The following is a 25,408-nucleotide window of genomic DNA, read 5'->3' on the forward strand; positions in this document are numbered from 1 at the left end:
AAGTTAAAAAAAAATTGCTACCTGTTCAGAAAAAAATTGTAAAAAAAAAATAATTAATCGTTATTGAATATTTATTATTATAAAGTACAATTAATCTCTTTTTATATTTATACGTATGTAATAAAATGTATTAACTTCCTTTTTACTTATTATGTACATTTACTACACTTATAATAAAATAAATATACATAATATCTACAAGTAGAATGTATATACATATATATTTTTTTTTATATGCATGTATATACATTGAATGTACGTACGTGTACATGCGTATATATATTTAAATCGCATGACGTACAAAATGTGAATTGCAGTAACAATAAAAAATTTTTTATGTATCAATAACTGAATGTTTTAAGGGAAAAGAAGTTCATTAGTGACGGTAGGTTCAGGGCTTTGACTAGAACTTGCAGAGCTGAGAGTCTCGTCTTTGATTTTTAAAACAGACGAATCTTTGTCTTTGTTTTTATCTTTATCTTTTTCTTTATCTTTGTCCTTATCTTTGTCTTTACTTTTATCTTTTTCCTTTTCCTTCTTCTCCTTATCTTTATCCTTATTGTGCTTGTGATCGTGTTTATGCTTATGCTTATGCTTGTGCTTCTTTTTGTCCTTCTTTTTCTTTTTACTCTGAAAAAACGGAAGTACGAGTTTAATATATATTTTATATTTCTGACACCTCAAGAATCGAACGTACAAAAATACTTATTAATATTTGAAAAACTTCGTGTACCTTATTGCTAGAATCGCTTTTCGGCTTGTGTTCTTCGGAATCTTTTTTAAACATCCCAGGTTCGAAACCTACTGGACCAGGAGTTCCCATAATACCGGGCAATGACGCGGAATTGTCACTGTAATATTCAGATTTCACTTTTCCTTCGCTAGGTATCGGAATTTCCCGTTCATCCTGTGAAAATTAATAGCTACGTATAGATTCAGTTCCGATAACTGTAAAAAAAAAAATGTAAAATAATTTTTCATACATTATTTATTACTTTTTGTCGTTTTAATTCTGGCCCGTGTTCTACTGAACTTGATGGACCCGGAAGATCTCTATTAGGAGATGATTTCCTCTTATTAGAAACGGGTGGATTTTCAACTTCTTCGATTGATTCGTGCCTCACATGTTGTACCGGCACAGCTTTTACCTAAGTAAATTACGCGTTAAAATATTATGAACTTTACAATCATGTAACAGGCATTACACAAATAAGTCTCACCTCACGTTCTGGACTTGGCGGGCCAGCTTTTTTAGGTTTCGTGATTGCTACAATTTCAGGAATGGGAAGGCAAAATGGGACTTTTATACCGTACAAAGAATAATATAAATCTACCAAATCGCAACGTAACTTCGCATCGTGCGACAGCATGCCACTGCAAATTAAATTGTATGAGTCATTAAATAAAAAATTTAAACAAATACGATTTATAAACGAGGATAGAGAACTGTCGTACTTAATCAAATTCCATATGCGATCAACTAGATCTGGTTTATCCAAGCGATGTTTATGAGCTCTTTCAAATGGTGGATTTTCTACCATCAATCGAACGAGTTTATGACGTACACCAGGGTGTGGATCCATTTCTGCCATATCTAATAAGAATTCCAAATCCTCCCATTTGCCGTCGACACGAGTAAAATCGACTAAGGCTTCTAAAGCTGCAATTCGAATATCTGAAAAATATTACTTGTTAAAAATTCTAGTAATTAAAAAACATCGATATTGATATTGAAAATTATGTAACCTATAAATTGTCCATATGTTGCATAGGCTCTGAAAAGATGAGGATTACTTGGAAGGTGGCCAAACTTTTGAAGAATACGAATCACTTTAAGACAAGCCACGCTAACTGTATATTTGTAGCACGGTAATAATTTCTCTAAGTTTAAGTTTCTCGTAACTTCTTCTAAAATAGCCTTTGTATCGATTGATAAAGATTCTGCTGTAATAGCCGTTCTGTAATAATACATTAAGCAATTTATTTTATCAAATTATTATTTATCTTGACGCAAATAAAATTTGAACGTTCATACCCTTGTTGTATACTAATGACTGGTGTAACAGTTGCACCAAGAGCTTCAATTAGCGCGGCTCTATAATAGTTATCAGAATATCTATTTTTACTGTTGTCATTATACTTAAAAAGATCCATTAAAAAGGCTAACACTTCTGGTGGACATATACCATGAGCATTGCGTAATCCCGCCATCGCAACTGGTATAGTCTATAAACAAATGAAAAAGATTTAAAACAAGAATATTAAATAATTACGATGCAATATAATCCGATATTAACTTATCACACTAACTTTTTGCAAAAAGTAGTGTTGAAAATTCGAAAAATTGTTTTGTTTAATAATTCGCCGACACGATGCGGATCCGAATAATTTTCTAAATATAGCCAACATCGCTGGTGGACCGGACCATGTTGCTACCATTGCGTTACCCACCTATAAGTATGTATTTATATATTAAAATAAATTAAATAAATCGACATTTAATAATAGCTAACCTTTGTTAAACAATGAGCAGCACGAAGTCTAACTTTATAATAACAATGTTCATTTTCAATTGTATCAGTCAAAGCTAATCGAGTAGCAGGCGTTGAATGATGCTGCAAAGCCTCGATCGCTTCCAATTGTGCGGTAACGTCTCTCTCGTGTCTCAGTTGGTATTGCCATTGATAATCGGGTTGTTCAATTTGTACAGCGCGCATGATTGTCATTTCAGGATCGAGTCTAATCCATAATACTGGAGAATCACTGTAAGTAATATTTCAAGATAATAAAATCGTTTTAATATTTAAACAATGTTGACAATTAGTTATAATCTTACTCCATAGCGGAAAGATCCATGTCGACTTCTTCGCCGGTACACAAAGGAATTTTCTTTTTCTTATTTCTACGACTTTTACTGTGACATGTGATGTCTGCTCTGGCCATAGTACCTTCAATTTGTAGAGTATGCTTGAAAGTGCCGTCCAGTTCTTGAATATTAACTACTAATGGACCTACATATTTCCTAATTCCTCTTTGATGAGTAGTATCTTGTCTAATTTCAAGCTCCACTGTATTTCTATAACGTCGTAATTAATTTTATTATATAAAATAATAATTAATGTATTAAAATGTTAATATTAACTCGAGCAAAAAAAATACCTTTTCCTATTAAATATAAAACTTAGACTAAATTTTGCGTGTCCTCCTGTTCTCACCCATTGATCTATAAATACTGACATATCTTTCCCTGTGACAGTAAAAATTGCTTTAGCAAATACATTTGTACTAATCAGCATGTGAGACCATAACCCAGATTCCATGTTTTGTTGTGCAGCATTAGCTGCTAGAGATAATTGTTTATTAAATACCTATAAAAAAAATTAAATATATATTTAGCAATTTAATTGATAATTAAATATACAGGGTATCTAAGGTTTTCGGAAGGTTATTTGGAGGGACTCTTTATGCCAAACATTTTGTGTAGAAAAATAAAATATTTACTTGAAGTAATAATTCTTGACCGATTCGATGTTCTAACATTCTCATGATTAAATGTGCTTTCTTGCGGAGAACTTCAATATATTTTGGAGACATTGTATGCAAATTTCTAATAGGAAAATAGAATCCAGGATCAGGCGCTCGCGGAGCAGGGGCTGGGGTATTAGCAGCGATAGGTAATGGTGCTGGTGCTTGGGATGGATCTAATATTATACCACCAAATTGTTCTTCATATTTTACAACCTCTTGTAATTCCTGTAAAAAAAAAAAAATATTAATCAAAATAATTAAATAATTTAATAAGTTAAAAAAATAAAATAAAAGCATATTTATTACTTACAGATTGAATCCATTCTCTGTATTCATTATTTCCGAAGCATTTCTTCGCATAGAGTCCCGTAAGGTATGTTGAAATGCCCTTAGGGAGCCACGTGTCTGACCAATTTTGCATAGAAATAAAACATCCAAAAAATTGTTCCGCGATTGCTTGTGCCATTGCTTTCTTAGTAATATATACTTGATCTATAATTGCAGTGGAATGTAGCAAATTTGTACTGAAAACAAACAATTCGTTAAAAATAAATACAGAAGAGAAACTTAATTATGTGTAAAACCAAAAAAAATAAAATTAATTTTACTTTAAAATGCTCATAGTAGCATAAGCATTAATGTCTTCGTCTATCTCATCAACGAAAACTTGCTTGTAACAGGAATATGGATATCGATTCGACAAGGTTTCTTCATAAAATTCGAATGCTTCGTGCATATATTTTGCAGATACTTTCAGAGATGGCAAAAGTTGCGGAAGACAAAAATGTGTTACCTCGTGCATGTAAGGATCCACAAAAATTTCAAAGGGTCTGTAAAAAAAAAAAAAAATCGTATTTATTTTTATATTATACTAGTCATTATAGAACGCACGCTTCGCACGCGTTATTTACTCTTCTACGTTAAAGAACTATTTTAAATTAAATAATTTTTGGCGACAAATTATAAATGTATATGTATTTTAAATAATAATAAAGCTCCATACGTGACAAATAATTATTATTAACATGTGACAAATAAAGCTATCGCCTATGTAAATTAATTTTTGCAATTAATGATTTATACGCGGAGAGTATTATATATGTATCGCGCAACGCGTGCGTAATACATTTAACAATTAATATTAATTATCATATTTCAATCAGCGCAGCACTCCGAAAATAATATCGAAGCGTCACGATAACTTTGTCGTTTAAAACATTAATTAATAATATGTTTTTAATCAATTACCCGACTGCTAATGCAATGTTTGGAGCACATGCTGGGGTGTTCAGCACATAATGAAACGTTTTTCTGCGCATGTCGGGTGTATAAACCACCTCAACTAAATCTCCACAAGAAATTGCAGTCATTGAATCATCAACAGTGAATTCTAATTTCCATGTACACGGTTCAGCAAAACTATCCACACATGGAAACCATAATCTAGATGAATTTTCATAACTATATGTATACATATGTGCACCTCTCTAGAAAAAATTATTAATACATAAAATCTACATTATAATAAATGTTTGCCGAAAAAAATAATTAAAAAAATTTGTATAAAAAAACTTTTTAGTTGTAACATATTGGTTTACCTCAGCTAAAGTTCCTTCACAATTTGGTACCACAAAATGTACTCCTCCTTGTGGCTGTTCTAATGAAAACTCAATACTAATTCTTAATCCTTTGCCTTCAGCAACCAAATGTGCTGCATCTGGTGGTATTTGAACTACTAATTCACCAGCATTATTGTCAGGATCAACTCTCTGAGCTGCAGCAAGGTGCATATTAGAGAAAAATTCCAGGGACCTTCTATAACAAGATTAAAAATTAATCAATTAATAATTTAATAGCATAATATTAAGAAGAGATTTACTTACTGTTTACTATCCCCTTGACAAATGTCCAGAAATGGATCAAAATATTGAAAAGGCGCTTCAAAGGTGTCATTTAAACATACTCTATATATTCTACATTGTTTGGCATTCAATTTTACAAGCCTAAGAGTATCTCTCTGAGGTATAATTGTCAGCTCAACAAAACCAATTATACTTTTTCTTTGAAAGCTTATCCCTGTTAAGCTTAATATTTGATGAACTGTAATCACATCAATTCCATTGGAATGCATTAATTCACTTCAGTAAAAATGGTAACATATCAAACACATAATCCTAACTTATAAAACATATCCTAAATAACCTAAAAACGTATACAAAGATAAAAACATAATTATTACTCATATATTGGGAGATATTAAATGCAATACTTTTCATTAGATAGCTGTGATTAAAAGTACAAAACAAATAAATAAAATTCCAGTAAAAAGCAATAAAAAGTTAAAACGTTCGACACAAACGTAACCGGCCAAGATAACGTCAAAGTTCGAAAATAGAACCAATTTTTCTTACTCAATTTGTATGGACGGCTATTATCGCCTGTTTTTTCTTTCTTCATGTTTCTTTTTTATTCATACACAATTTTTATGTATAAAAAAAATTAAGAATGACACATAAGCACAGAAAGCAAAGCCATACTATCAGTACTAATGACGCTGACGCTCACCAGACGCTTGATCGAGATGCTCACTTCACTTACTTCGCTATGCTCGACTGTTTGAGAGGTAAAAGTAGGGGGTGGCGACCATTACAAAAGAGGCGTGTCACAAATTGGCGGGACAACGATTTCAAGTGCAACCAACTTACTCTTCCTAAACTTTCCGAGCGTTTTCGGAACCGCGGCGTCGCGGAACTCCAGAATTGACAGGTTTATTATTTTATTTATTTTAAACTTCTCGATCATCTATATACGAGCGCATAATTAATTTATCCTTTTTACTTAATCGTAATTGAGGAAAAAATATTATTTATTCGACTGTTAATAACAAAAAAAAAAACGTTAAAGCAAGACTTTGTATTTAATAATTTTCACCAATAATCTGACTGTTTAAAAATGCCCATATCTGCCTTTCAGATATATTTGTTCTAATACAAGTCAGCTTGAACGTAAGTGTAAAAATAGTGGCGGTTCGTAGCGGATTTTATTAGAATTATAAAATTCGCCTGACTAGAATCGAGATGCACCACTGAAAAGGGAGGTCTGATTTGTCGAATGACGTACTCCAAGGACAGATAAGAATGGATTGACTAATTTCGTCATCGTCAACACGTGCTCCGTCGACGTCGAGAGCACTCGTCAGACTCGACCGCTGCCAGTCGTTCGCATCACGTTGCAGTAAGGGCCACGAAGGACTGCCAGATGCAACGGCTTGTTATATCCGGCGACGCATACGCACGCAACGACCCTGTCAAAATCGAACGCAGCGAACGCGTCCGCCAAGAAGCTATTCAGTGCCTTTGTCATTTCACGTGATACCGCGGAAGGTAATCGACTCGACATGAGACTTACAGGAACGACAACTGTGACGTAATGCATCCGCAATAATTGCAAAACTTCCGTACTGTATCCAAAAATATGTTAATTTTTTACTGACGTTTTAGATCGATGGTCGATAACGTCTGCATTCTTTAATTATCCGTGGATTCATTAGATTCTATTTGACGAACACGAAAGTTTATCTAAAATTGTTACTAATTGAAATAATAATTTATAATGTTTTTGCAGCTTAAAGACGTTCAAAATGCGTATCATATTCGTGAAATTCCGCGAGATCTCGCAGAAGTATCCAATTGTACGAGGCATGGCTTCTTATTCAATTATATGGCCTACTGCATGTATGTTGCAACAAAAGATAAAGGGAAATGAGGAAATTAATTACGCAGAAGTCGTACGATTTAGCTTATACGGCACCTTTTACGTAGCACCCACCCTGTATTGCTGGTTAAGATGTGCATCTTATTTCTGGCCAAAAACCGATTTAAAATCTGCAATTACAAAGGTATATTTAATGTAATAAGAATTATTTAACTTACTTAAATATTTACAAGCAATTAGGTAATCAACGCGAATAAAAAATAACTCGAGAAAAAATTTTTAATAATAAGAAAACAATTGAATTAATAATTTCAGGCTTTGATTGAACAAGTTACATACAGTCCAGTAGCTATGTGTTCCTTTTTCTTTGGCATGAGCCTTCTTGAATTAAAGCCAGTTTCGGAATGTATTGACGAGGTCAAAATTAAGTTTTGGCCAACATACAAGGTATCCTCATATTCTTACTTAGATATGTTCTTAAGTCTTGAGTTCAAATTAATGGGAAATTAATTTTTCTTTTTAGATTGCCATTTGTGTTTGGCCAGTTCTGCAGACCATCAATTTCTTTTTGATTCCGGAACGAAATCGCGTCGTGTACGTCAGCGTGTGCAGCTTGATGTGGACGTGCTTCCTCGCATATATGAAATCTCTGGAAGCTAAGCAAAAACAAGAAGTGGACGTTAATAACGTGAATTCCAAGACGATAACGGAGAGCAAAACGCAAACTAACGAGACGGTCGGTCATATTCCTCTACTACGATGGAAGTTTTAGGAAATTGACATGTTAGATTAATTTATTTGTACATAGAACTTGCAATTGGAAACATATTTATATTTTATACAGTATGACACGGTTCAGATGTGATTATCTGTGATATTCACAGTACAAAAGTATTTAAAATGTAAAATTATTTAAACGCAAAAGAACAAAATAATTATATTAAAATGCGTACTTCAATTTTAGAAAAGAATTTTTTAACGCATGAAAATAATGCGTACGAAATTTTTTTTATAAAAATATATTGTTTAATCGACAAAATAAGCCTACTGTCAGCATTGTTTAGAGGCCACACTTTGCTTACACCTTTTTTCAATATAGAATAATTACAATCTCGGTTTAATTTATATATTATATATTATGTATTATACAAGAGAATGTAGAAAGTAAATTAAACCGGGATTAAAATTAATTCAAACTAATGAAAATAGGTGGAAGAGAGTAGTCTTCCGATGAGTTCGTTCTACTCTTCCTTCTCTTTTTTACATTTACTGTCCCCCTCCTTTTCATGCCGCGAATATCCCTAGCAAAACGAGGTGGGGAAAGTTTTATATAAGCGGATGTTAGCTTGGTATACTCACGTCGACGGCACATTGCGCGAGATGAGTTGACACCCTCGCCATTGTCTATCTCGTAGGTTATGTCGCGCAGAGTGTAGCGCATCGTCGAACTTCGAAGTCGCATTAAAATTGGCACGTGGAATCGCGCGTAGATCAGTCTTGGTTTGCGGCTTCGCCAGGGAGGTAGAATTCGTTTTAAAATCAGTACTGTCCACCATTCGGAATCGTGTGCATATCTCGGTCTCTTACTGCGCAACTTGGACGCCGCTTATCGCCAACTGTAGCATTGAATATCTGCGGGGAGTTCTCTGTTTTTTCGCAGCGAACGTGATCGCGACGTCTTAGATAAAAGAGAGATAGACCGCGTGCAAATCGACGCAAAAAGGCGCAGAAATGTCGGCTTCTCCCATCGCCAGACAGGCCACCCAGAGCCAGAGCATACCATCCAAGAGGATCGTCATTCACGATCCTAATCAGCTACCGGCCGATTACTCGTCCACACCTGGAGGCACGCTCTATTCCACAACGCCGGGAGGTCAGTGTATTCGCCTTTGCGTATCGCATCTCCTACGATTCCCATCTTTGTTATTCCTTCCTTCAACCTGCGACCCTTCGCGACTGGGCAAAATGCACACTTACGAGTGTTCCTAAGGTCGTGCACCTCGGAGGAAGTCGCACTGAATTATGAGCGATCTGTAATTAATAAATATAAATATAATAAAATTTTTTTTTTTTTTTTTAATTAAAAAAAAAATAAATTTTTTATATTTAAAATCGTCTGCGATCTCGACAAAATGCACGTGCAAAACGCTACCAAGGCCATTAGTATTTACGCACAGCGCGATTATATCTCCTCGCCTCACTCTCTTTTTCTCTTTCATGCACGCATGGTCCGATAACGCCGCGACGATATTACGTAACGGCGCGTTTCGGCACCGGGTTCGTCCGTGGAAAATATCGGAGGCTTTTGCGTCGCATGCAAAATTATACCCCTCCCAAAACCGGCCGGCCAATTATCACTTTGTGATTACGCGCGACCTTGACGTTAATCCGTAACTGCAGAGCGACGTCCGACAAATTGCCAAATTCGCTAATTAAGAATTTTTAACAGCTCCCGAGCTCTTTGTTTTTCGATAATTTGTTAAACAGAAGTTATTTACTTTTAAATGCCTTTAATAAATTACAAATTCTTCAATGTATTACTGAACTCTTATCAAAAATTTTAATTACATATGTTACGGAAAAAGATAAAAATGCGCTAAATACGTAAAACGCAAAACGTTTCTCAACGTTTCTTCTATTTGCCACGTTATATTTTTAATTATTGCGCGCAAAAAAAAAACCTATAAAAATTTTGTTATTTTTCTTAGGAAACTGCGAATAAAAGTGAAGTATTATAGAAAAGTGCAAGTTCTTTTTTTCCTTGTTTAAACAAATTACTTTTTAAAGTAGCGAGTAACAAAACAAGCATGAATTAAATGACGTTCCTAAGTCGCATCTTGAAGGGTTAAACTTATCAAGGCTAGAAGTTCAGACCGCTGGGAGAAGAGGTTCAGCATTGAGCGCAAGATATTGAATGCGAGAGCTCTAACACTTATTGCGTTTTCAGCGAACGATAGAAAGGATAATTTATCGCGTTTTATGTTTACACTTCTTGTGCACGCGTCATTTCGAACGAGAGGAAGAGTAAAGGGGGAGGCAAGAAGGCGAGCCGCGAAGCAAATATGTCCGTTATGCAAAAAGAAAAGAAAAAAAAAAAAACGTAGAATAAATTTGTACTAAGTATTCCAGTTCCAGTTCCAGTTCCACTTCAATCTGCAATATTTTTCATCCCAATTTTGAAGCCTTTTCCACGGTGACTGTGACTAATGCATAATATCACTGTTACTGCTGCAAATAAAAGTTACAGCTTATTAGATAATATTTTACATGGATCTTATAAACAAAAATTTACTCTCAAAACTTAATGATTCAAAAGTTATAAAAAGATCGCATTATTCTCAGTACGATCGGTTTGAACAATTAGTCATTTTGATTTGAACAACTCGGGGAAAGTAAAACAATAAGATATAGGAATTTAAATTCTCAGACACTTCATTGTCGGATACTGATAAATCTCATGTACTTATCTTATTTGATAAAGAATTTATTTGTCAACGATATATAATCTTTACAATAATATTATTTATATGAAAATCGTAATCCAAATTCTACTGATATTTACATACATAAAAAAAAAATTTTATGTATGTAATGGAAAGGAACATACCTATATTTAACGTGAAGGTTTCGAGAAGTAAAATTCTGGCTTCTAAGTTTTTCAGAAAATATCCTAGTCTTTGAGTTGAAAGTCGTATCAATAAAAAAATCTGGTCGAGATATAGATAATTCACAAGTTATATGCGGTGAGATGGAATTGGCTGCTTCTCTTGGCTCCTCCTTTTTTTTTTTTTTTTCAACTTAATAGTCGCAAGTAAAGATAACTTGATAATAAGAGTGTTGACGAGTTCACTAGTGTGAACCAGGTGAGCCAGGTCGCGTGCACTCTACACGCTTTTGTCATGCGGCTCACGACGTTTCCTGCGTTGAACCAAGGTCGAATTAATGCGTGTGCACGCGATACGTACGAAACGTCGTCCGACGAGTAATCGGTGACGCGTAATGTTTATCACGTCCGTTACGCCAGCGCGGCGCGTAGAAAGTCAACGGTGATCTAAAAAACAAGGATACAGCATATACGAAAACGGTTGGATCTTCGAGATAACTTTAGCCGCGACAATAAGCGAGCCTCGTGAATCTCGTGTAACATCTCGACGCGTAAACACTATCGGTCAATAGACTACCGTCTGGCAGATGGACACATGTTCATATGAAAATATTACGAATCAAACTTTTTTCTTTTTCTTATTATTTAATCACTTGGCAACCGAATCTATCAGATAGAAAAAAAGCTACTCAATTCTAAATAATTAATTACCAATTTACATTTTCAATAAAAAATATAAATTTACCTCGTTTTGTATTTAAAGAGCGAAATAGATTTAATAATGAAAGTGAAAGGCTTTTGCGTACGTGCCTTATATACATTCTCGTGTCTCTGTAGACTTTGTTTCGTATATATCTTCGTGCTTTCTTTATATTTGTTTTGGCATCTTTGCCGACCCTTGCACTTCTTTCAAGTTAGAGAGAGGTAGGTGTCGGTATACTGAAATACACTTGTATAAATAGACAGTGTGCGTCGCTTTTCATGTAGCTGTTGGGCCATTGTGTCTTCTGTTTTCCTGTCACACTTGTTCTTTTTTGAAAATCGATTTATGACATCATTTTACTGTAGCAAATCTTATTTCCATCTTTTGAGACTAAGAAAAGAACTGTTTTTCTCATATTCTAGTCTGTAGCTGCAAAAATATACAATGACGTTGAACTTGCGATAAAACCAATTTAGCCTTGACTAATAGTAATTATTATCTAACGTATTAAACTGCTCTGACAAATATATTCTTAAGTCATTCTGTCGAGTTAATATTCATAAACGTATAATAAAAATTTAATACCCGCAGATTGTATATTTAATGTATCGAATCCTGCGTAGGTACTCGTATCGTATATGAACGCGCATTCTTGATGAACTTGCGGAACTCTCCGATATCGCGAACGCCGCCACGAAGCACGCTGACCATACCGTCGGATTTATTGAAGGGTAATGCACCGGCTATCACGAAGGATCCTGCCAAAAATATAAATAAAGGTCAGTTTGCTTCAAAGTATTTGTAAATAAATTTTTTTGAATTTTTCTAGTCCTGCAGAAAAAAAAAAAAAGACAGAAAATCCATTATTTAAAACATATTCTACATCAATTGATACATAATCTTAATTACTTTAATTACATATAGATTTTTGCTCACGTTCGTATGTTATAGACTCTTTGGTGATCGAGGAATCCGCGGAGCAGTTCGAGATGGATATGTGAGGCAAATGTAACGTGCCGTCGCTCATGACGATTGAAATGTGTTCGCAGCCATGCTCGAAAGTATTGTCGCTCAATTTTACGACAACGCACGAAGTACATGGTTAACACGCCTTAATTTTGTGCCTTTTTACCAATTGTCTTTTTAAGAATTATAAATCTTTTAAAGATTTTTTTTCCTCGACGAAGGGTGATATCTTAATCATATGTATCATATACAAATCATTTAATTTTCGACTCTAGTTCTTGACCAATGTAATACGTATATTTGCATATAAAGAACGGCTGTTGATATGAAGATACTTATGCCTGTGCGGCATTAGCGATCTGTTATACGTCTTCCTTCTTTAAAATGGTCAAATGCGATGCTTTGTACCGTGTTTCATAAGGAACTTGTATCTATGAATAAATGATATATACATTTTATACATATGTAAATGTTTTTGCATACTTTATTTTCTACATTGTACAAAAACACTTAGCACCTTATAAAAATAAACATTTTTTCGAGTAATGAAAAGTATTGTAACTGTACTTTAGAGCAAAATTAATTGCAATTAATCATGCCGTAAATTCTTTATAGTTATAATACTTTCCAAATATTTAAAAAAATCATCGAAAAAAATGTCGCAAATAAAACTTATAATTGAATATATTTTTCTGTCAATTTTGTGCAGAATATTTTATTTCGTATATCCTTTTTAAAAGTAATTTTGCAACATTAACTTTGTCTCCTTTAGCATCATAATCTTTATAATAAATTAACTCACATAAATTTTTGGTTTCTGGTTCACTTTGCAAAATTTCTTGCAGCTTTTTATAGAACGTCTTTATAATTTTAGGCTTATATTCTTTGTATGTTGCGGATTCAGAATGATTGTGCTTCAGAACCTCATAAAACGTTAACAAAGGCGTTGCACCTTCCACCACAATGTATACTGGATCGTTACCTGATTTTTTCCCGTCAGAATATATCTTGTAAACATTGTTACGGTAGATTCTGCCTATATTGCCGGCCCGACTGCGTTTATCCTCTTCCAACTCGCTTGCGTTCTCCATCCATTGGTAAGACGCCTCCTTCAAATCCTGTGAGATGTATCCAGACGATGGTATCAAAATAAATAATTTATGGACGGGAAAAGTGACGTTATGATAGTCCTCGAAATTTTCGATCTTTTCAATTATACCCTTTTTGGTAGTTTCGGTAGACGGTAAAGTCAGTCGCAGGTAGCCATAGTAAAAGTTGTATGCCATTCCTGTGCCATAATCTAAACCCTTCATGGCACTCAAATCCGACAGAGATCTTGTTTCCCAATCGGTCATGTTAGTCATCCTGAGCAGGCCAAAAGAGAATGCGATCAGCGGCACGCATACATAGGCCCCAAAGTCCCAAGCGTAGCTCAATGGGCACTTGTGAACGGTGACAGTCAGACCGAGCAACAGCAGCGAGCTGACAATTATAACTATTGCCGACGGGGTGTTAAGAGTGAAATAATACTTTGCCACGGACCAAAAACTTTCTTCGGACTGCTGGTCTATATCTGTGGCAAATGTAACAAGCATTTGGCAGAGACGTAATATCAAATCGCAGAACACTAAGACGATGAAGAAGACAGACGTGATAAAAAGACTCGTTATCAGCGACACTACCGGTCTGTCCTTCGTCAATTTGTACGTGGCGAAGGCGAATATAATGAAGAGAACAATGCCGTATCCCAAGTACGCCTTCATTTTACGAATAGTTTTCCCATCCTTGTCGGGGTGCAGTCATCTACTGACTACGATCGCCAAGCAAATCGCCGTTCGTTTTCCGCCTCAATGACTCGATCTAGCATAAAAAGAAAATTTACGATTAGACTTCGGAGAACTGTGAAATATAACTATGCTGCGCGATTAATGCGAGAGAAAGGGAAGGGGGACACACCCGTCTTCCGTGAATTCTATAGATTGAAATACAATATTGAAATATAAATACGCGAAAACATTTAAATGCTTATCTAAACCAAATTGCATAATAGTGTATAATGTGCCGCGAACAAGTCAACCAATGGCACGTCCACACGCGTCCAACATCACATTGCCTAGCGATGTTACATACGTGATTTTTTTTTTTTTTTTTGTCGATACATATGTATTATATTAGTGAATACGAATAGGTAATTAATGCTACATCGCGTTATCATAAATATTCGTAGCCTTTAACTAAATACATTATTTTCCTTAACTCTCAAATGGCACACTATTTCAGTTACTGTATTATTTTTATTTGTATCTATCAATTGTAAAGTTTTTTTTTTTATACAATAAATATTAATTTTTAGAATGCACAAAACATAAACGTAAAGAAATGAATGTGGAAGAAAAAAAAAAGAAAGAAAAATGCTGCGAAAGTAAGGGTTCCTGGAATAAATTAGAAAAATGTTTGAAGATAAATGAAAAAGCATGCTGTCTCAAAAAAAAAAAAAAAAAGTTAGAATAAATATATACAAACGTACATACACATGACATAATCGTGTTCTCCAGTTTCTGATAACCGCGTTATGTGAGGTTAGTGATAATCTCTAGCTCGTCCAAGAGTTATTAAATATCTGTCAAGTTCCAGGAGATAGATATCGAAGGTGGACACGTCTCATCAATGATTGTTTGATTTCAATATCCATGGCATATATAATCATGCAGTCATCAGTTCCTCGAGCCTCGGCTCGCAATCCAACGGTAAAACGATTGCATCTTACGAAACCGACGAGCGCTGAAATTCGGCGGGAAATTTACTTACTCGCAAAAAGATTTTTCTTTAAATTACAGTTTGATATCGCTCGCGATTAAGAAAGAGAACGGAAAAAGCGAACCTACGTCGAATCTGTCAGCTGGATCGAAGGACTCCCCTCGCAGTTTCACAATTTCGAGGCGATTATTTTGATAGTGGCTTTCAGGGCGCAGCTGCGGCTGGCTGCAGCTTCTCCAGGAAGGAAGCGTTCTCGATTCATCGCTTGGTAACGTGCGCATCGGAGGGAAGGAGAGAAAAAGAGACGCTGGAAACTTGTGGACAGCGGAGGAGGAGGACTGTGAGGCGGGGAGGCAAAGTGGCGCGTGTTGCCAGGTCGCGAGGAGCGCTGCTAGCGCGAACGATCCGATGGACCGACCGCGGCACGGTTGGGAGACATCTACGATCGATAAAGGCTCGTAGAGAGAGAGTCCGAAATCGCGGCGTCGCGCGACGGAAGATCGAGCGCGCTCGAAGGAGAGAAAGAAAGAGAAGAGATCAGCCGGCGAGTGAGATTTGCGAGCGATCGGCTTTCGTACGTACGCGAAAAGTCTTGCGATTTTACGGTGACACGGACGGACGGAGTTGCGGCGAAGGGTGAACGGCGGTGCGCGGCGCGCCGCGCGCGCGATCAACGCAATCGGCAGGTGATCCCCTCGTCGCTGATTAAAGCGCCATGTCCCGCGATGGACCAATCAGCTGCTTGGTGAACCGCCGCGATACGGCCGAGTCTGCCCCGCGGACGAATGACAACAAAAGAGACTGATAGAAGTCGCGCCGCGCGAAGAAGAGTGCCGAAAACCCGGAGTTTTTTCTCCCCGCACGCGAGTGTGTGCCCGTAACCTCCTCCTCCACCCCGTTCGCCCCCGCGCGCGCGAGCGCGAGCAGCCGAGAAGGTGCCCGTGGCCCGTGAGAGTGCATCCGCCGCCGCGGCCGCTTTTTTTTCCCCGCTTTTACCCCCCGTGGCGCGCGCGCGGCCCCGCGAGAAACGTCGCCTGAAAGCCTGTGGTGCGGTGGTGAGAGGCTGCCCCCGTGAGGAATATGAAGAGGAGAAATGTTGAGTGCGGTAAGCTTCGGAGGCCCTTGAAACGCAACAAGCTCACCGAGGGGATCTACGGAAGGTAAATTCTCACGCCGCCATATGCGCGCCGCCGCGCTTACACGCTCACGGCGTACACCTACCACGGGAAACGGCCGCCGTTTTCCCCGCGATCGAAAAAACGTAACCAAAACCTCCCTTCCCCTCTACAGCTTCCGCGTCCCTCCCTCCTCTTTCCGCGTCCCTCGTCACCGTCCGCGGGACGGGAAGGTGCGAGTGTGTAGGTCGCAATAACGACGACGGTTGCGGCATTGACATTAATAATGATAATGATAATTATGATTATGATGTTGATGTTGACGACGGCGGCGGCGGCGATCACGACGCCGTTCTCTTGTCTCGCTCAGCGATGACATTTACCTTCGAGCCAGATGCTCCTGGCCGCACTCGTCTTCCCTTTTCACACTTTTCTTTCTTCTCGTCTTTCTCCGTTTCTCTCTTTCTCTCTCTTTTGCGCCAAACTCTAAATATCCTGCGTGCTCGCTACGCTACACAGCATCCCGAACGATGACTACATGTGCGGCATACAGTTTATGGCTAACACCGCATCGCGGTGATTGCAAAACGCGCTGATAAACCTTCCTCTTTCTTCGTTCTCTCTTTTCACACCCGGAGATTGTGAGATCTTGGTGTTATATAAGCACTCCATGTGTTGTCGATAACACTTGTGTGGTGTGTGTCCAAACATATTTATCTGATATTTTGAAAGGGAACACAAATGACTTGCAAAGTTCATATAATGTAGATTATGTAAACAAATGTATAGGTACATCAATGAATTGAGTATAATTTAATAAGTATAGCTAATGTGGCCCGAGTCAAAATAATCACATTCATTTGTTTCAGCACCTTGCTTTATCTGAAGTTTCTTGTCCTTTGGGCCATGGTGATCTTGGCAGATTTTATTTTGGAATTCCGTTTTGAATTTCTGTGGCCGTTCTGGCTACTCCTCCGAAGCGTTTACGATTCCTTTAAATATCAAGGCTTGGTAAGTGTCAACGTCGTGCAATTAGACACTACTGCTTATTGACTGTGTAAAATCTCACTGTCTCTTCTTCATCTCTCTCCCTTTCAGGCCTTCTCTGTATTTTTTATTTGTATTGCACTTACATCAGACATGATTTGCTTCTTTTTCATCCCTGTGCATTGGCTGTTTTTTGCTGCCAGCACTTATGTTTGGGTGCAATACGTCTGGCACACAGGTATGTGGGAAATAAATTTATTTGACATATCCAAATAAATGTGCAATGTGTAAAATTGTATAAAATGTCTTATTGATATGATCCATAGCATGTTTGTAGAAATTGAAGTACTTGCTACTTATTAAATCCCTAATTTTTAATCGGTATTAAAAATAAATCAACTGTTCACATTTTATACAGATAAAGGAGTGTGTCTACCAACTGTGATGCTGTGGCTACTATTTCTATATATAGAAGCAGCAGTGCGGTTGCGTGACTTACGTCATATGCCATTTCACCTAGACCTCTGTCGACCATTTGCAGCACACTGGTAATAATTTTATCTTAATTTTTCCAATTTTAGTGTCAAAATATGTTATATTTATATATCTATTAGATTAGTAATCTATTGATATACATTGGCAGTAAATAAATTTATCTGTGATGTGTATTTTCAGCATTGGCTATCCTGTAGTTACATTGGGCTTTGGTTTCAAGAGCTATGTAGGCTACAGAATGAGGCAGGTTAGTCTTCAGTAATCTTTTAGTATATATACTAATTTATTAGAAATTTTATTACACATCTCTGTGCAATATAATTATGTAAAACACACGTTTATTTGATCTTTATTCGATTTATATATAATTTATTTTTGCTTTTAACAGAGAAAACAGAAAGATGTGGCAAAAGAGAACGAATTCTATCTACAATTATTGCAGCAAGCACTGCCTCTAGAGCAAAGAATTATGTCAATGCAACAGATCCAATCACAAGTGCAGTCACAAACGCAACAAGTCACTGCATCGTTAGAACAACATGTCAAAACTCAAACACATAAATTGAGTCCACAGTATAATCCTAGCCCTGAAAAAAGCAGAGGTAGCTTGTATTTATTATCAACCACTATCTCACAAAAGAATATGTATTATCTGTAATTACATACGTTTTAATGTTTTTGTTTGTATTTTTAGAGGGTAATAACAATTCCATAGAAACAAACGTACAAAATGGTGGAGTACATACTACTAGCCCGGTCACATCACAAACACAGAGTGCTACTACGAAAAGTACTCATAGAAAATCTTTAGACAAGAGTGAAAAGCAGGAAGAGCAGCATAATAAACACAATGTATCAAATAATTCACCATCGGACAAAAGCGATAAGAAATTTATGCACAGTAATGGAAGTACAGTATCGCACAATGACATACAACTCATCGAGAGGGTGGGGTACGATCAATTTTATCTAAAAAAAATATTTGTCTTTAGTTATATTTTAAAATACTTATAAATATTATTTTTTTAACAGATCTGTAAATGATTTTGACATAAATGAGGTAGAAAAGGATAAGTCTATCAAAGGTTGCGGACACACTACAATAAAATCACAAACGAACGGTTCAGTAACTGGTAAATGGAACAACGTAAAAGAAAGTCGAGATTCATCATCGACTACTAATGTCCAACGGGAACGTAAAACCCGACAGGTTAAAAATACAAGTGACATCACAGCAGAACAACAGAAACAGCAAGATGATTACTATCAAAGGTATATCGTACAAGGAGAATTTTTTTATATATATTACCGTAGATGTATTGTAGAAATTCTAATAATTTCACATGTTTTCGAAGGCACAGATTGAAACTCTAATGACAAATCTGGTATATTATACTTATACTTAGATATCAAATCCTATACCGTCTTATTCCTTTGGTAGACTTCCTATCAATTTCTTCAGCATGATTTGTCGTTGAAATAGGTTACTGGTGTGTCGCAGGCTCGAGGCAGACATAAAACGTTTGAAATCAGATTTGCAGTCAAGTCGACAAATGGAACAAGAATTACGATCACAAGTCAACGTTTTGCTCAATGGAGAGCGGCAGGCTAAGGGTGACATTCAACAACTCCAACATGATAACGATCAATTGCAAGCCAAGTAAGTTAATATTACAATTATTAATTATTAAAAAAAAAAAAAAAGTATATTAATATCTATACAAAATAAAATAAATTTAAATATTTTAGATTACATGGTTTAGTAACAGCACGTCAACTGGATAAACAAACAATGACATCGTTGGAAAAGCGAATTGCAGAAGAACGAAAACAACGTAATGCATGCGAAGCGTCCCTGCTTTCCGAACGAAGGGCACGACGAGCTGCTGAAGAGGCACGTTCTGCAATTCCACCGCCACCACCTCCGCTTGTTAGGCAAGAGTGCACTGACGCATGTAAAAGTCGAAGATCTCAAATGGAACAGGACCTTAAAAGTTTGCGCCGAGAACTCAAATTAAAAGAAGAAAGGTAAGAACATAAATTTATATAGGGTTTTAAACTAATTATTAAAAAATGAACAATGTAAATGTACATTTGGTACATTGATACAGATGTAATGCACTGGAAAATGATGCAGCGCGTTGTAAAGAAAACCACAGGGAATGTGAAATTTTACTTCCCGCACTCAGTGCGTTACAAGATAAAAACGCGCATTTGGAAAACAGCTTGAGCGCGGAAACACGTATAAAACTTGATCTTTTTTCGGCACTTGGCGAAGTCAAGCGACAATTAGAAATCCGAGAAGGTAAGTAATAATAATTGAAACATTCTTTACTCATGTTCTTTTATAAGGGTAACCGATTCGTTTTGTTACTCCTAAAATTTGTTTTTTTTCTATCGCGCTCACTCACCCTCAGTTTTTTTTTATCGCTCTTACGCTACAAATTTTAATTTTTATCTAAATGGTTACAAATTTTTTTAAATTGTACCTTATTTTTCGTCTTAAATTTCTACGTTTTGCTGCACTTGTTACTTCAACAATGTATGTACGATATATTTTCTGTTAATCAGGCTTAATCAGATCTCAAGAAAAAGAAATTGAGATGTTGAAAACAAAAATAGCGCAAGATTTAGCTGTGATGCCACAAGACACATTTGGTCCAGCGCCAACCTGTGCGACGTCCAAGCTTCGTTTAAATAGTGAAGTGAGAGTTGCAGGAACAAAAATATGTTCGAATGAAAGTCCCTGTCCGGGGTGTACCGTGTCGAATTTGGATCCGAATGCGACAGCGTACACGCCTAAAAGTTCCCTTGTAGCGTCGACTGAAGCTTAAAGAACTACAATTCTTTCATCAGCCCGATAGTAGGATACATTAATTACAAAAGAATGTTTCAAGTTTCTCTGTGAAAACGTTATCATTCAGTTTACAAGTACGGGAAAATACGAATTTATCAATATCAGTTGTTGGATCTTTTCCATATTCATCTTCTTTAAGACGAGACGTATTTTTATTATATACGAAATCTCTCATTGTAGAAAAACCTGGAAGTCTTCCATGAGAAACTTCGTGAAACATGTTTTGTATCGTGTTTTGTCGTTTCAAAAAGAAATGGAACCGTTGACATTACTTATGATCGTGTGACGCGGCACTGATTTCTAGAATGTCAAGGAAATCCAGTGACAGTCTTAATTTGTACATTATGCTGTAGGTCGATCTTACGGATATACAACACATTATGGACAACCAGTGAATCGTAACTATTTCTGTACACATACATAAATGTCGATACTAATACCCGGCAGTTTAAAAAATTATATCTAATCGTTAATTTATATGTAAGTAAAGGTTTTATATTTTATAAGTGTCGCAAAAAGTTTATCTTACATATTTGTCATATATTTAACGTTCTGGTATATATTTTTTATACATTTTTAATTATTTCAGAGTATTCTGGTTTATATGCTAGAATTCAAATCGATTTTTATGTAAAGTAGGAAAATAATGATAAATATTTTAAATCGCGGTAAAAAAAAAGCTGGAAAAATTAATATCCGTATTACGATCTTCCTACAGTATATGTTTAAACATACGATGACTTGTCAAAGATCCATTCTTATACAAGTCATATAACTGAAGCTAGTCCATCACACAAACTATTTAAATATCATTGGCTTATCAAGCCATTTTATGTTATGTGATTATCATGCAGGAATAGCCATTGACAACATAGAAATATGAACGTTATTCAAGAAGGATCAAAGTAAATGTCACGACGCCAAATTTGTTTTAGGTAATGCCCAAATGAATGATACTCTCACATGCACACATGCGCGTATATTTCCTATGTTTTTAACTTTTTCATATTTTTAGTTTAAGAATTTTGTTTTATGTATTGGCTTTCAAATCGATAAGAAATAGCCATTACATTTTTCATGTAAGCAAAAGTTCAAAAAAATGATGATAAAAATAATTCGTAAAACTGATTAGAAACAAAAAATGTGATGGCTAACTTAATCTAAATTAAAAAAAAAAGAACTTGGCATTCATATCATGCTGGTATATGAGACTGTAATGCCGTATATTTGATGATTAAGGGGGGAAAAAGTTTAAATACAGCATAATCATTTTATTGCGAGTACAAAGATAGAAAAAAGTTATTTTCATATTATAAATTCACTTTATTTAAGTAAGAAGGAAATATTTATTTCATTATTTAGCTTGGAAAATGTTGATGAAACTACATTGTGACTAGATATAAAGTTCGTTTTTCTTATGTGACGTCCATTAATATAATTTCAGAGTTGAAAGAAAAGTGTTCTTTTTTTTTTTTTTTTTTTTTTTTTAATAATTTTAATGTGTACCATATTTGTATAGTATGCAAAATATTACATAATTTTGACATATTATGGCACCATTAAAGGTATGGTACATAATGTTTGCAAGAGAGATCTGTGTATATTTACTCTTATAAAAATATAATTTATATATGGCGTGCATCTAGCACCAGTAATATAAAAAAAATCGATCTCTATCAATTTATTGATTCATTATGTTATTTGAGTGGGTGCTACATATTATAATTCTAATTTCTATAGATTTATGTACCTTTACCTTGAAAATTGATAAAAGTTGTTACTTTATTTTATTTTTAATTGGTTTATTTGAAGTGTTTGAAAGAATTGTTTATGACTATATGATGGCGTTACGGACTAATTAATAATGATCAAAAATTGTGTGTGTACGCGTGTGTGTGAAATTGATTGAATAATCGAAGTTGATAAAGTTGGCGATTTTATTCTATTCGCAAGAAAGCCGGTACTTGCTTCATTACGTTACAAATGTTGTGTAAACTTGTTTATTATTAGGTCATTCTTCCATAATTGTACATACAAAGCACTGTCATGACAATTTACTTATGGACACTAGTAGTGGATCATGACCAACTAGTCAAATGAAGAGAGGAAGTTCTACAAGCACAAATATTTATTAGATATTCAACATTCAAAGTTTTTCGCCTTTTGTGGAAAGAAAAATACAGCAACCTTTCATGTTATTAAGATTTAGTACTTGGACTCATTAAATAATATGAATGACGAGTTCATACGTTTCCCGGATGATCCACACAAAGGACGAGGTTGTAAAGGCTTTTTTGCACAATGTGTATATTTTTAAATTTTAAATTTGTCTTCAAAAGAGCAGTGCTAGTTTGTTACTCATAAGAAAGTTACGTAGAAGTTTTCTAATTTGCATACGTTAATGACGTATAAATCATGTATTTTAATACATGAAATAACTCCGACGGTTGCTAATTTATGGGAAAAGAAATGATTAACTATATGTACATTTCTATTTCCGAATTGTTTTCCCAGTGTCAAAGATATTATTTATACTTTGATTCTTGCGAATAAAATCGTTAATAAGTTTCGATTTAAATTTGCGTTTGGTTACACTTGTTTGTATACGGATGTAATTTATCAAAAAAACGATATAGACATGTAAATATTTGACAGAAAGAAACTTTGATACCGCTTCGTAATACATCGGTATAAATTGTTGGGGCACTTGCGTGGCATAGTCATTCTGCTATAAAAAAATCTTTTACTTTAATTTACGTTACAATTATTACGATTTTACCGATTTAAAAATTATATCAAAATTGAAATACTAAAAGAACAGGCTTGTCAGCAAGATAAAAAAAAATAAAAGAGATTGATTTTTGTTCCAAGAGAACGTGAATATGTGTACCTGACCAAGACGAGTGCTATATAGTGGGTTCTTTTTTTTAATTATTTTTTGTTTGCTTTTGGCTACTATACTTATCTTGGATTTTTCTATCAGAGAAAAGTCTGGTTTGATAAGCAATTAATATTATGCGAGATAATATCGTATATTGAGTTATTGTGATATACATACAAACACACAAAAAAAAAAAAAAATATTAAACGCGCGAGGACGCGCATTTATACACACATGCACACCTACACTTGACACTCACATAATCATATGTAAATATGCATTCGCTTTACATATTTATTTGTGTATACTCGTACGCACGAACATCGGAATATATGTAGTCGTTTACGCGCATACACATACATATATGTACATAATTATTTTAGTTACTATATAATGATGTTCTCTTATCATAATAAATTAATAATGAGATAATTAATTGATCGCTAATAAGTAAGTTTCCTATTTCTAAATGTATTGTTTTATTTTGCGTGATAAGTTGTGCATAATGAAAGTACTTAATTTTTAGATTTTGTTCAGCATTTTTTTAAGATGCGTGCGTGAGAGCGAAAACGAAAACGAAAGACAGAGAGAGAGAGAGAAAGAGCGAGAGAGAGAGAGAGAGAGAAAGATTAGAGACATGCACAAAACATAATTCAGGTACTTTTGTAATATCTGCTTCCTAAATAATTTGTAAGTTCTTTGATATTATATAACTAATTTATTAAGTTGGCGAGGACAATAAAAAAAGCTTTTTCGTTTTATAATGAAGTGTCGACGTCAAGTCTGATCAGCAATTCCAGTAGGAAAAGTGTCACAGGCGTCCCTTTTTTTTTCTTTCCTTTTTTTTAAATACCATTATTAGATATTAATGTTTCGTGCGCTTCCACAACATTTAACTGCGTACTTATTGTCATTTCGTAGCATTAAGTTTGCCGTCGTGAGCGACGATGGTAGCATATGATGCATAATTATAAATGCAACAACAGCAACACTGCTATTGATCTCATGTATTGCGCGACCGTACACGCAAATGCCCTTATTAACGATTTATCGCAAAGCCGACATGCGGGATTGTCGAGGGAAATTTTTAATCGATTGTAACCGGTTTCTGTTTTGAAAGATAAAGCAAGCAAGTGTGCGACATTACGCCTAACTGAAGAAAATCACGTGCATTTTAACGTGCTGCATATATCGCATTAATGAGGCAGCGTTTAAATGGAAAGAGAATAATAAGAATCTGGCTAGAGAAACTCTTTTACAATTGATCGTAAAGCTCATGAACCAGTATATATGTACGACACTATCATACATGCGTTTCTACTGTTAATTCGTAACCGAGCTTAAGAATCCCGTTTCGAACGATGGTACTTCTGTGGCCGGTGCTATAACAATCTTATATTTATAATGAATCTTTTCTTCTGCATATTTTCTGTCTATCAATCGGTCATCCAGAATATATTTTACTTTTGTTTTCATATTGAAATGTATATGCTTTATAAAATTTCCTTTTATCCTTTCGAGACCATACTAATTTCCTATTGAAAGATATGAAAACATTGAGATTCCTCTTCTTACAATATCTTATACTACAAATTTTACAGAAGAGAGATATCATTCTTCCACGATTTTTGTAGATTGATAGCGATATATAGTAATAGCTTTATCATACAGAAATCTATACTCTCTTTTGTTGTTAAAGATTTCTAGAACTATACAGGAGACAAGCAGAATTATTTGCTGAATAAGAAAGAATTAAAATGACTAAAAATTATTTTCAAATATACAGGCAATTTACTCAAAT

General features: G+C 35.2%; 5 protein-coding genes and 1 long non-coding RNA gene across 15 annotated transcripts; 3 read left to right on the forward strand and 3 right to left on the reverse strand.

Annotated features, from left to right (window-relative positions):
- Positions 1-83: 83 nt before the first annotated feature.
- On the reverse strand, positions 84-6,210 carry Taf2 (TATA-box binding protein associated factor 2). Of its 2 annotated transcripts, none has more exons than XM_070657158.1 (18): positions 5,940-6,210; positions 5,412-5,628; positions 5,127-5,343; positions 4,777-5,015; positions 4,137-4,358; positions 3,839-4,052; positions 3,502-3,753; positions 3,160-3,368; positions 2,837-3,076; positions 2,514-2,763; positions 2,311-2,451; positions 2,036-2,226; positions 1,747-1,958; positions 1,456-1,675; positions 1,221-1,374; positions 996-1,148; positions 734-907; positions 84-630 (listed from the first exon to the last, which is right to left on the reverse strand). In XM_070657158.1, exons 1-18 carry the CDS (start codon positions 5,983-5,985, stop codon positions 358-360), a joined length of 3,624 nt encoding a protein of 1,207 aa, XP_070513259.1. In that variant the 5' UTR covers positions 5,986-6,210; the 3' UTR covers positions 84-357. The 2 variants fall into 2 exon arrangements, with proteins under 2 accessions (XP_070513259.1, XP_070513258.1); XM_070657157.1 differs by having other exon boundaries at positions 85-630; positions 984-1,148; positions 5,940-6,201.
- Positions 6,211-6,617: 407 nt separating this feature from the next.
- Positions 6,618-8,577, forward strand: LOC139102951 (mpv17-like protein). The gene is made up of 4 exons (XM_070657175.1): positions 6,618-6,911; positions 7,153-7,426; positions 7,558-7,689; positions 7,766-8,577. The coding sequence occupies exons 2-4, from the start codon at positions 7,169-7,171 to the stop codon at positions 8,012-8,014; spliced, it is 639 nt and encodes a 212-aa protein (XP_070513276.1). The 5' UTR covers positions 6,618-6,911; positions 7,153-7,168; the 3' UTR covers positions 8,015-8,577.
- LOC139102954 (uncharacterized) lies at positions 7,767-9,479 on the reverse strand. Its single transcript, XR_011545804.1, has 3 exons — positions 9,418-9,479; positions 8,602-9,273; positions 7,767-7,898 (listed from the first exon to the last, which is right to left on the reverse strand). It is a non-coding gene; the product is annotated as an uncharacterized lncRNA (long non-coding RNA).
- On the forward strand, positions 8,974-12,985 carry Thor (eukaryotic translation initiation factor 4E binding protein thor). Its single transcript, XM_070657176.1, has 3 exons — positions 8,974-9,115; positions 12,173-12,328; positions 12,501-12,985. The coding sequence occupies exons 1-3, from the start codon at positions 8,974-8,976 to the stop codon at positions 12,548-12,550; spliced, it is 348 nt and encodes a 115-aa protein (XP_070513277.1). The 3' UTR covers positions 12,551-12,985.
- On the reverse strand, positions 11,103-16,862 carry Sting (transmembrane protein sting). Of its 6 annotated transcripts, XM_070657172.1 has the most exons (7): positions 15,401-15,768; positions 15,047-15,296; positions 13,318-14,375; positions 12,486-12,946; positions 12,135-12,307; positions 11,592-11,978; positions 11,103-11,293 (listed from the first exon to the last, which is right to left on the reverse strand). In XM_070657172.1, the coding sequence occupies exons 3-4, from the start codon at positions 14,276-14,278 to the stop codon at positions 12,930-12,932; spliced, it is 978 nt and encodes a 325-aa protein (XP_070513273.1). In that variant the 5' UTR covers positions 14,279-14,375; positions 15,047-15,296; positions 15,401-15,768; the 3' UTR covers positions 11,103-11,293; positions 11,592-11,978; positions 12,135-12,307; positions 12,486-12,929. The 6 variants fall into 6 exon arrangements, with proteins under 6 accessions (XP_070513273.1, XP_070513270.1, XP_070513272.1 ...); XM_070657169.1 differs by lacking the exon at positions 15,401-15,768 and adding an exon at positions 16,771-16,862 and having other exon boundaries at positions 12,486-14,375; XM_070657171.1 differs by having other exon boundaries at positions 11,657-11,978; positions 12,486-14,375; positions 15,401-15,772.
- LOC139102945 (macoilin-1) lies at positions 15,934-25,094 on the forward strand. 4 transcript variants are annotated; one of them, XM_070657159.1, is made up of 12 exons: positions 15,934-16,432; positions 17,257-17,398; positions 17,486-17,612; positions 17,793-17,922; positions 18,050-18,116; positions 18,258-18,474; positions 18,564-18,822; positions 18,902-19,141; positions 19,353-19,529; positions 19,619-19,897; positions 19,981-20,174; positions 20,441-25,094. In XM_070657159.1, the coding sequence occupies exons 1-12, from the start codon at positions 16,353-16,355 to the stop codon at positions 20,701-20,703; spliced, it is 2,175 nt and encodes a 724-aa protein (XP_070513260.1). In that variant the 5' UTR covers positions 15,934-16,352; the 3' UTR covers positions 20,704-25,094. The 4 variants fall into 4 exon arrangements, with proteins under 4 accessions (XP_070513260.1, XP_070513262.1, XP_070513261.1 ...); XM_070657161.1 differs by having other exon boundaries at positions 15,935-16,432; positions 19,371-19,529; XM_070657160.1 differs by having other exon boundaries at positions 15,953-16,432; positions 18,258-18,471.
- Positions 25,095-25,408: the final 314 nt, after the last annotated feature.

This window comes from Cardiocondyla obscurior, linkage group LG05, assembly GCF_019399895.1.
Source record: "Cardiocondyla obscurior isolate alpha-2009 linkage group LG05, Cobs3.1, whole genome shotgun sequence".
Classification (NCBI taxonomy): domain Eukaryota; kingdom Metazoa; phylum Arthropoda; class Insecta; order Hymenoptera; family Formicidae; genus Cardiocondyla; species Cardiocondyla obscurior.

What these genes read in the sequence shown, in the direction of transcription:
- Taf2 (XM_070657157.1), bottom strand. Translation starts at nt 5,985, where the DNA reads ATGAAGAAAGAAAAAACAGGCGATAATAGCCGTCCATACAAATTGA. An exon ending in TGTCAAGGGGATAGTAAACA is followed by an intron (nt 5,344 to 5,411) that starts GTAAGTAAATCT and finishes ATCTTGTTATAG; the next exon opens with AAGGTCCCTGGAATTTTTCT. An exon ending in AACATTGCATTAGCAGTCGG is followed by an intron (nt 4,359 to 4,776) that starts GTAATTGATTAA and finishes TTTTTTTTACAG; the next exon opens with ACCCTTTGAAATTTTTGTGG.
- Thor (XM_070657176.1), top strand. Translation starts at nt 8,974, where the DNA reads ATGTCGGCTTCTCCCATCGCCAGACAGGCCACCCAGAGCCAGAGCATA. An exon ending in CTATTCCACAACGCCGGGAG is followed by an intron (nt 9,116 to 12,172) that starts GTCAGTGTATTC and finishes AATCCTGCGTAG; the next exon opens with GTACTCGTATCGTATATGAA. An exon ending in TGCCAAAAATATAAATAAAG is followed by an intron (nt 12,329 to 12,500) that starts GTCAGTTTGCTT and finishes CGTATGTTATAG; the next exon opens with ACTCTTTGGTGATCGAGGAA.
- LOC139102945 (XM_070657159.1), top strand. Translation starts at nt 16,353, where the DNA reads ATGAAGAGGAGAAATGTTGAGTGCGGTAAGCTTCGGAGGCCCTTGAAA. An exon ending in CCCTGAAAAAAGCAGAGGTA is followed by an intron (nt 18,475 to 18,563) that starts GCTTGTATTTAT and finishes TTGTATTTTTAG; the next exon opens with AGGGTAATAACAATTCCATA. An exon ending in AACGATCAATTGCAAGCCAA is followed by an intron (nt 19,530 to 19,618) that starts GTAAGTTAATAT and finishes TAAATATTTTAG; the next exon opens with ATTACATGGTTTAGTAACAG.
- Sting (XM_070657169.1), bottom strand. Translation starts at nt 14,278, where the DNA reads ATGAAGGCGTACTTGGGATACGGCATTGTTCTCTTCATTATATTCGCC.
- LOC139102951 (XM_070657175.1), top strand. Translation starts at nt 7,169, where the DNA reads ATGCGTATCATATTCGTGAAATTCCGCGAGATCTCGCAGAAGTATCCA. An exon ending in TAAAATCTGCAATTACAAAG is followed by an intron (nt 7,427 to 7,557) that starts GTATATTTAATG and finishes TAATAATTTCAG; the next exon opens with GCTTTGATTGAACAAGTTAC. An exon ending in AGTTTTGGCCAACATACAAG is followed by an intron (nt 7,690 to 7,765) that starts GTATCCTCATAT and finishes TTTTCTTTTTAG; the next exon opens with ATTGCCATTTGTGTTTGGCC.